This window comes from Petromyzon marinus, chromosome 31, assembly GCF_048934315.1.
Source record: "Petromyzon marinus isolate PM22_M1 ecotype Great Lakes invasive population chromosome 31, UKy_Petmar_22M1.pri1.0, whole genome shotgun sequence".
Taxonomy (NCBI): Eukaryota; Metazoa; Chordata; class Hyperoartia; order Petromyzontiformes; family Petromyzontidae; genus Petromyzon; species Petromyzon marinus.
In genome coordinates this window covers 10,574,833-10,585,178 of record NC_133697.1, presented here as the reverse complement: position 1 = coordinate 10,585,178, position 10,346 = coordinate 10,574,833, and the positions used below count along the sequence as shown (strand labels likewise).

Genomic DNA, 10,346 nt, shown 5'->3' with positions numbered 1-10,346 from the left:
GGAAGGTGACATATTGTCTGTTTAATTGTGTAATGAGTCCAACTGAGTCGCAAACGTTGTTCTTTGGAGGCAACACCTTTATTATAACATCAACACCTAACACAAAGGGGTAACTGCCCCCTTCACCAGATACAGCCGAGGGTGGTGACAATCCAGCGAACTACACTATACTGAGGTGTTACAGCTACGAAGGGTCGGGCCCTCTCACTCGGGTCCTCGACCACGTGTTGACGTCTTGCAGGAAGTAGAGCTTCAGCTTGTGGACGTGGAGCTTCAGCTTGGAGGATGTAGCGACCCCGGTCCGTCTCGGGGACCCGCCTCATATCCCTCCATGGGTCGGGGCTGCTCCGCCCTCGGCCCCGTCCCCCTTCTGGAGCCTTCCAGCTCCCTCTCGATCCCTCTCGAGAGCTCTCCCCGGACACGTGATCACCCCCTAGCCCCCCCACCTGGGGGCTTCTCTGTGGACACTCCAGATCACGTGTCTGCGGGGTCAACCAGAGTGCCATGGCCCGGGGCAACCCTGCCCCTGGGCTGACACTCTCCTACTCCCCCCTTGTGGGAGCCCGCACTGCACGCTATGTGTGGTGCCCGCGCTATCCCAGCGCACGCCAAGCCCCGCTAGGGCTGGTACTACACCCGCCTACGGGGTGCCCGCTATGCCAGTGCATTGCGTGCCGTGGCCCTGTCGGACCGGCACCATAAAGTGACACCATCGATGTCACTACAATTGTATAAACTTATATTCTACACAAAGGGGGCCGTCCACAAATTACGTCACGCACCTGGGGGGGGGGGTGGGGGGGGGTCAGATATTTGTGACGATGTGTGACGAGGGGGGGTTTGAGAAATGTGACGTCACAACAAAATGCACAACTTTAAATAAATCTAGAATTGTTAACAACACTAATTGTTATAACAACACTCCTACAACATCAGAGTGCAGCGCCATATTGAATACGCACTACAATGACAATAGCTTAAAGCGATTTGAAGCATAATTTTTAATTTAAAGCTTTCGTGACTGCAGGGATTCATATTCTTGGTTCTTTCGGTAAAGTCACCACGTAGAAGGGAAACAATAAAATAATGAAAATATAAAACAATAAAATTCTCACGACGTTTCGACTGCAACACAAGCAATCATCATCAGGTGTGAAAACCACAGCAAGAAAATTTGAAAAAAGTGGCGTTTTTTTTAACGTTAGCACCACAGAGAGCGATTTGGCAGTTATTCAGATGTACGAGTCCATCTATGTTCGGAAAGAGGAGGGGGGAGACGAAAATAATGGATGCGGTCTGAAAGCCACCATAAGCGTGAACAATCAATTAAGACCCGAAATGGTGTATCAAATCCTTCCAATGATTGCTAAGCCAAATTCCATCTTCTCGGTTGAAATTGTCTCTGTGTTTGTATATGTGGATAGCCTCATGAACGAATCTCTCATGGTAGCCAGATGGCTTGCAGATAACCTCTGTCTTGGAGAAGTCAATGTCAATTAAGCCTACTGAATTATAACAGTGATCTGCCACGGCCGAGGTGTTGGTCCTACCGTGTATTAGGTCTGCTTTGTGTTTACGGATGCGGTCCGAGACATGTCGTTTGGTTTCTCCAATGTAACTACTACCACAGAGGAAACTTAGTTTGTAGACGCCAGGGTACTGTATGTCCGGAATCACATCTTTTACAGATGGAACCAGATCACGGATTTTATGTAATGTGTTGAATCGGACCTGGATCTTGTGTTTATTCAATAATTTTGGAAATATTTTTTGTGATCCCCGCAATGTAGGGTAAAGTGATGGTTTTGAATGGCTCCTCAAGAGGGTCCTTCTTCATGGTTGGAGTGATAGCTTTGCGGATTGTGTAGTCGGAGTAACCATTAGCCTTGAGAGCTTGGTGTACGTGCTTGAGTTCACTGGCAATATGTTCCTGGTCGGAAATGCATTGGGCTCTATGGTATAGAGTCTTGATGAGGGAGTTCTTCTGGGATGGATGGTGGTGGGAATCCGGTTTTAAGTAAGCATCCGTATGGGTAGCTTTCCTGTAGACAGAGTGGCTCATTGAACCATCAGGTCTCCTTTTAATTAGGACACCAGAACACCCCCCCCCCCTCAAATATGACGTCACAAAACTCTGCCTCCCCCCCAAAAAAAAACATATTTCCATTTTGAAAATAAAACATGCTTCAAATCGCATTCTTGGTTCTTTCGGTAAAGTCACGTAGAAGGTAAGTGGATGACACTTTTGTCATCTGGCTACATGGCCGGCCTACTCTAGACCAATTCCTCAACCACATCAATTCCATACACCCAGCTATCAGATTTACCATGGCAGTCGAAAAAGATGGCAAGCTACCTTTTTTGGATGTCCTAATTAACAGGAGACCTGATGGTTCAATGAGCCACTCTGTCTACAGGAAAGCTACCCATACGAATGCTTACTTAAAACCAGATTCCCACCACCATCTATCCTTGAAGAACTCCCTCATCAAGACTCTATACCATAGAGTCCAATGCATTTCCGGCCAGGAACACATTGCCAGTGAACTCAAGGACGTACACCAAGCTCTCAAGGCGAATGGTTACTCCGACTACACAATCCGCAAAGCCATCACTCCAGTCATGAAGATAGATCCTCTTGAGGAGCCATTCAAAACCATCACATTACCCTACATTGCGGGGGTCACAAAAAAGATCTCCAAAATCTTGAATAACACAGTACATAAAATCCGTGATCTGGTTCCGTCTGTAAAAGATGTAGTTCCAGACATACAGTACCCAAGCGTTTACAAACTAGTTTGCCTCTGTGGTAGCAGCTACATTGGTTAAACCAAACGACATATCTCGGACCGCATCCGTGAACATAAAGGAGACTTGAAACACGATAGGACGAATTCCTCAGCCGTGGCAGATCACTGTTATAATTCAGTGGGTTCACATGACATTGACTTCTCCATGACGGAGGTTCTCTGGCTACCATGAGAGATTCGTTCATGAGGCCATCCACATATACAAACACAGAGACAATTTCAACCGAGAAAATGGATTCTGGCTTAGTAACCATTGGAAAGATGTTATAAACCTTTTCGGGTCTTAATTGATTGTATTTTACGGTGATCTTCAGACCGCAGTCCATTCGCTGGCACTGGCGCTTAATACCTTTCACACGATGGTCAATGGTATGGTTTATAGCATGTGGTATAATAATAAATAGTATAACATTGTAATGTTTAACATAATTCATAAGGCAATATATAGTATCGTAATTGTATAGTGAATATACAGCAGCGTGGTATAGGGTAGTGTATAGTAGCGCAATGTATAATTAAAAGGTGGAATTTGTCTATGGATATGATATTGTACCATGTAGTTTAGATTGGAAGGTATATTATTGCATTGTATAGTAGTCCAGTTTATAACATAGTTATAACGCAACACAGGACAGAGCAGCTCACTGTGGCTGTTTTGCTTTAATGTGCACCCAGCGCCCCTCCTCTGCTCCGGTGGTGGTGCTGGGTCACATGCTAATTCACATGTTAATTCAGCCCACACAGCTTAAAAGACACGGTCCATGCTTGGCAGTGTTCACTCAAGCGCTGTCTTCTAGACAGTCATGTTTCTTCACCTGAAGAAGGCTACCTGTGTTGTGGCCGAAACGTCGTGAGAATTTTATTTTGTTATGTTTTATTTTTATTGTTTTATTTACATTCTACGTCACTTTACCGAAAGAACCAAGAAGACTATTGTCATTGTGAGTGCGTATTTAATGTGGCGCTGCACTCTGATGCTGTAGGAGTGTTGTTATAACAATGAGTGTTGTTAACAATTCTATATTTATTTAAAGTTGCGCATTTTGACGTGACGTCACATTTCTCAACCACCCCCCTCGTCACCCATCGTCACAAATGTCTGCCCCCCCCCCCCCCCCAGGTGCGTGACGTCATTTATGGACGGCCTCTTGGCACGTTCTGTTTACGTGACAAATCTTGCGAACTGGCTGTGTCGGGTGGTGGTGGGCTTTAACGACATATTTATATTTACGCGATCTCACACTAAACAAACCCTATATTTTACGGATGATATTAGTCGCGTTACCCTACTACGTGTTAAAATTATAGCACGAGCCTCAGACCCCGCGGTCTTCTCGACTCCGCCCCCCTCCACGGGCTCAATCGATCCCCTCAAAAAAATTAGAATAAACCGTCCCCATCACCACGTGACTGGGACCGCTCGCCCAATGAGCGCGGGCGCCGCCCATCCCGCGTCCAATCGAAAGCCGGAGGGGCGTGGTTTCCCACCGTCAATCATCGGTGTTGGCGGGAACCGTGCCGGCCAATGGGAATTGAGGGTAGGCGCGGTTTGGCGCTTTACTCCCCGCCCTTCGCCCCGCCCTTCGCCCCCCCCCCTCCCTTCTTCTCGTCCGCCATCAGCCGCTGTCTTCTGCGGCCCGGTGCGGTAAACAGCAGCGACCGGTGACCGCTTGTTGGGCAAACCTGAGTTTGATTTCCTCGGCTTCGGGGGACCACACGACGTTATGGCCGACGACGGAGGCGAGGTGGCGGCCCCGCCGTTGGCCGTGCAGAACGTGGCCGAGCCCGTGGTGCTGCAGAACTTCCTGCGGAGCCTGGTGCCGCTGCTGCTCGAGAATGGAGGGCGCGAGGCGCCGGGACTCTCGGCGGCGCTCGAGGACAAGCAGAGCGTGGAGGTGATGAAGAAGTTCCTGGCGGACGCGCAGGTGCACACGCTGCTCGTGGAGAGGACCATGCTCAAGGGTGAGAGAGGGCATTGCCCCGTTGGGTGCGCGCGCTGAGGGAAAGTGGTAACTGGGGCCTGTGGTGGCGGTGGTGGATCTGCCAGTCATCTCAGTCGGTCAACCCCCACGGCACCTGAGCGGCGGTGGAGCGGTTTACGCGCCGCGCTACGAACCCGGCCACACGGGTTCGTTTCCCGCTCACGGCCAGCGACCATTATTTGAACCGGTCCTGGGCCCCCCCCCTCCCCCCCTAGGTCGACTCGGCTTCAAATTAGTACCTGGTACTGTGTGTAGTTAAACATCGCCACCGGGAAGAGACAAAGGCGGCTGGGCGTGGTGCTGGTCACGCCCCCCGTGTGCCGTGCCGGCCTTCAATGGTGCTACTCGTTAGCAGCATTAACCACTACAGTCTGTTAATGTTACACAGGGGATGTTTGTTTTGCATCTGTCAGTCATCTGTCAGTCAACCCATGGCACCGGGGAGGGTCTACCCCGCGACCTCTTGCCAGCAGCGAGCCTTCGACACCCTCACGTCAACTTCAAAGTGCACTTGGCCTGGCACAAGCGCCGTGGTGACGTCACCGCCCCCAAGCGGCCAATGGCCGCGTCGTTGTTGTCGTGGGGAGCGGTGGTGCAGCGGTTAGCGCGTTGCGCTATGAACCCGGCGACCCGAGTTTGATTCCCGCTCACGGCCAACACCAGTGACTATTATCTGAACCGGTTATGTAGGTCGGCTCAGCCTCGAAGGCAGTGGTGGAGCCGGCGATGGAGGAGGTGATATAGTGGTCATGGAGGAGGTGAATGAGGGGGTTATAGTGGGAGTGGAGGTGGAGGAGGTGATGGGACTGGTAATGTAGCAGGTGATAGAGGGGTTTATTAACTCGGAAGTGATGGAGCTGGTTGAGGAATGGCTATGGAGGTGGTGATGGAGGAGATTAAAGATGATGGAGAAAGGTGCTATTGGTGCAATTGCAAGGTGGTGGCTGTGGATGCAGTGTTGAGTTTGTTTTTGTGGTCGTTGAGCAGAGGATGTGGGCGAAGATGAAGAAAAAGAGACCGCCGCCTTCTACAAAATCACCAGCGACGTCCATTACGGCATCAAGTCGAACAGGTGCCGTCTTAATGGGCAACACGCAGTATTCTAATGCTGCCTGAAATGTTTAAAAAGTTTGAATCCGCAATCCAGCATTTTTCATGAATTTCCTGGTTTGTCTAATCTGCATAGGGGCCGTCTATAAATGACGTCACGCACCTGGGGGGGGGGGTCAGACATTTGTGACGATGTGTGACGAGGGGGGGGGGTGATAAATGTGACGTCACATCAAAATGCGCAACTTTAAATAAATATAGACAACACGTTCTACTTAATAAAATAGACTTTTGGATAAATGTTTTCTCCTACATCAGAGTACAGCGACACATTAAATACGCTCACGGCCAACACCAGTGACTATTATCTGAACCGATTGTGGGCCTCCTCTAGGTCGGCTCAGCCTCAAATGAGTACCTGGTGCGGTGTGTAAACATCGTCACTAGGAAGACAAATGCGGCCGGGCGTAGTGCTGGCCACCTGCCCCCTCGTGTACCGTGCCAGCCTTCATAGGTGCTTGCTAACAGCACTAGCCTCAAGCAGTCTGTTCGGGCTATATAGGAGGATCTTTGTATCTTGTTTTGTGTGTGTGCCTGTCATGACAGCCTGGCCTTTGTTAAGCGCTCGGCTGTGATCGACGCCGACAAGCCCATCAGGAATCAGCTGCGTGTGATGACGCTGAGCGACGACTCACCCTACGAGACTCTGCACTCGTACATCAGCAACACCGTGGCGCCCTTCTTCAAGTCCTACATCCGCGAGACGAGCAGGGCCGACAGGTGCGCCCGCGGTGGTGGCTTCGCCTTGCTATAATCGTTGATCTTTTATAATTCTGGGGCATGCGATGACGAATGGGGTATCTGGTGATGAAACCCCGCACCCCCACCCTTCCAAGTGATTTTATTGTTACAATTTTGGTGTTGCCTTTCGATTCCAGAATCGATTATTTTTTGTAATTTGTACAGTTTTGTTAATTTGAGACGTGCCAGAGTATAGGAGGGTGCTCTATCAAAACAAATCGTTGCATGCTCATTAAAAAATATTTGTGCATTTAACCCATAAAGAAAGAGAAGCAACTGAAAGGTCTTATCTACTAGTTTACCTCGGGTGGTATGTCCTGTGGTGTGTGACATGAGTTTGAACCTCCATCAATAACAAAAGAGTATTTAAAGTTACGGTTAAATAATGTCACTTTGGCCTCCGGTCTCTTCTGATAAGTTGATGACACTGCTGTGAGTGCTCCTGAGCACAATGGCGGAGCCAGGATTTTCAGGTAGGGGGGGCAACCCCTCCAGCAATGAAAAATGATAGGAGTTGTTAAAAGTAAGGACTTGCCCCTTATTTTTATTCGACGTGTGTGCGGCGATGGCGCAGCCATCGATCGAGGGTCGAATTCGAACCGCGTGTGATTGGCATTGCGCTCGCTGAAGGTATGCCTTCAGGGAAGTCATGTACTTTATACGCAACTGCGCACAATTCTGATTCACTTATAACTTATTTGCCGTTTCTTATTGCCAATTATGGACTCAGACTATTGTCATATCATCTCATAGAGTCCCCAGCACATAATAATATGCTACACAGTGGCAGTGGGGGTCGCAAAATGCCGATTTATTACTAATAAACCCCAATAATCCGATTGAAATTAGAGATTTCGATTGGATCATTGGGGGGGCACGTACCACCCCCCCCCCCCCATTGGCTCCGCCAGTGCCTGAGCATGACCTTGTTTTCCATAATTCCCAAAACTTCTAATTTATAAAACAGTCTGAGATACAGCCTATGTTTCTCTCTGCAAGTTGAGACGAGTTTAGAGAGAGCTCTTTGTTTTTTGTGGTGCATTTCCCCTTGCGTCATTCGGGTGTGTGCAGGCGGTCTACCCAACCGGGATTACGATTTGATTGCTTATAATGAGGTTTGTCGTAACGAGGCCGAGATGAGGTTAAATCGGGTTAGGGTGAACTTGTCGCCCTCTTTGTAAGCCCCAGCGCAGAGCCATTTTCATCCACAGCAGATGCTGTGATGTGTAGGATCCTTAAATAATTAACACTGTTCTGAAGGGTATGGAAGGAGACTACTCGAGGATTGATTTAGCCAGCACTACAGTGGGATGAAACAATTTTTTATGCTGTTAAATTATATAAAGAAGAAGACATTTGGAAAAGATATATAGTCGCCTCCCATCCCCTCCCCCCCCCAAAACAAATCGCTTTTGAAGCTTTCTGAATGTGCTCCATCATGCAACTATAGTGACAGCACTGTTGTGTTAAAATGTATGAGTGACATTGCTAGAAGGTGAACTTGACAGATTTTAAAGTATGCTTTTTTCTGTTAAATGAAGCTTCATTATTCGATTTTGTCAGACAGCCTGCGACACTCAGACGACGAGCCATTTGTTTTTTTGTTGGCATCCTCTCAGTAAACATCTATTGTCCAATCAGATATAAAATGTAACGTGGTAACTTTTTCTCATACTAGCCGATTATATACATGCAGAAAGTCATGATGAGCCTTCTGCAATTCACAAAGGGACGGCGACAAGATGGCGCCGTCGGTGGAGAAGAAGATTGCGGAGCTGGAGATGGGTCTCCTGCACCTGCAGCAGAACATCGAGATCCCCGAGATCAGCCTGCCCATCCATGCCACCGTGAGCTCTGTGCTGCGGCAGAGTCTCGAGCGCGACGAGAAGGCCAAGGTGGCGGATTTTGGCGACCGTGTGGACGACGCCACCTTCCTCAACCAGCTGCAGGCTGGCGTCAACCGCTGGATCAGGGAGATCCAGAAGGTGAGCGTGATGGGTGCTCCGGTGGGTGGGGTGGCAGGGGACATACACTGACTCGCACAAACTTGTAAAGTAGGGTTGAAATTATTTGTTGATTGGTTTCATTAATTGACGAATAATTGTAATCATCTACTTTTTTGTGGTTGATTACTTCGGCCCCTTTAAAAATACTTGCCAACCTTACATCCTGCCTGCCGAATGTAGAAAATTCCCCTGTAAGCCATGCCCAACATGGCGCGGCTGATGCCGATGACGCTATCAAGTGCCACCCATCACCACACTTACAATAGCACCTGGGATCAGCTGGGACTTGTTTCTAATTATATTCATGTTCGCAGATTATTCGAAATTAAATCTATAATAGCTAGAGCAATAGATTACTTAAATAATCCGATATTTCAACTCGATTATAAACCGTGCGATTGTTTGTGATCGAACTCGGCTGACGTTGCCTGCCCGGTTCGTGCCATGCACACCAGGTCACAAAACTGGATCGCGATCCGGCTTCGGGAACGGCGCTGCAGGAGATCAGCTTCTGGCTGAACCTGGAGCGAGCGCTCTACCGCATCCAGGAGAAACGAGAGAGCCCCGAGGTGCTGCTTACGCTCGACATCCTCAAGCATGGAAAGAGATTCTTCGCCACTGTCAGCTTCGACACCGACACGGGTGCGACGTCGTCCTGGCCAACTTGCGCACGCTGGCTGACTCGCTCATAGCTCGCTCGCTCGCTTTTTCAAGAGTCTAGTCATTCCTAATTAGTTAGGGGTGCCATGGTGGCGAGATGTTGACTACATCGCATGGTATAAGGAGGACATGGGTTCGATCCCGACCCTGACTCCTCTGCTTATTTGGAGTTTACACGTTCTTCCCGTGGTCGCGTGGATTTTCTCCAGGTCAGGTCCTCCGGTTTTTCCCTTCTCATTTAGAAACATGCGTTTAGAGTATTTGGCTGCTGCAAATTACCATGTGATAAGTCACTTTTTTGAGCTATCATTTGTGGCCAGGTTGCTTCTAAAAATAGCTCGGTGTGCCTTGCATGGTAAAATAAAAGAGTAAATGGTTTATTTTGGGTTTAGATAATGTATTTATAACGTCAATGGGTGGTGGAGGGTAATAGTATCCCTAATTGATCCAAGAAGTTGTTTGCTTCGATCACTTGGATATATATGCGTGAGGGTTTAGGAACGGCAATATAAAAAGAGTTTCAATGCCAGGGTAAATATTTTGTTTTTTCCATCTTTATCTCCCTTCTCTGGTCCTTCCTACCATGTCCCCTGTGCTTGCAGGCCTAAAACAGGCCCTTGAGATGGTGAACGACTACAACCCTCTCATGAAGGACTTCCCTCTCAACGACCTCCTCTCGGCCACGGAGCTCGACCGCATCCGTGTGGCGCTGCTCGCCATCTTCACCCACCTGCGCAAGATTCGCAACACCAAATACCCGATCCAGCGTGCCCTGCGGCTGGTCGAGGCCATCTCGCGCGACCTCAGTGCACAGTTGCTCAAGGTGCTGGGCACGCGCAAGCTCATGCACATCTCCTACGAGGAGTTCGAAAAGGTGAGTTGGGAGAGGCGGAGTTGTGGGGGGTGGTAGTGGAGGCTGAGGGTTGGTGGGTGCAGGGGGGGTAGTGTGGTAGTGACCCTATTTGTTTTTTGTTGTCTTTTAAGTTGGGTTCACGTAAAATTAGGGGTGTCAATGGAAATTTGATTGACAACTGTTG

At 48.9% G+C, this 10,346-nt stretch overlaps 1 protein-coding gene across 2 annotated transcripts in view; it reads left to right on the top strand.

Annotated features, from left to right (window-relative positions):
* The first annotated feature begins 4,390 nt into the window (after positions 1 to 4,390).
* The window catches only part of LOC116947827 (cytoplasmic dynein 1 heavy chain 1-like), a 65,559-nt gene continuing 59,603 nt past the window's right edge, over positions 4,391 to 10,346 (top strand). For both annotated transcript variants that reach the window (XM_032964009.2, XM_032964008.2), the window contains exons 1-6: positions 4,391 to 4,772; positions 5,780 to 5,864; positions 6,449 to 6,622; positions 8,373 to 8,628; positions 9,105 to 9,291; positions 9,912 to 10,183. In XM_032964009.2, the coding sequence (XP_032819900.1) occupies positions 4,535 to 4,772; positions 5,780 to 5,864; positions 6,449 to 6,622; positions 8,373 to 8,628; positions 9,105 to 9,291; positions 9,912 to 10,183 (1,212 nt within the window). In that variant the 5' untranslated portion in view covers positions 4,391 to 4,534. The remainder of the gene's footprint in view (positions 4,773 to 5,779; positions 5,865 to 6,448; positions 6,623 to 8,372; positions 8,629 to 9,104; positions 9,292 to 9,911; positions 10,184 to 10,346) is intronic.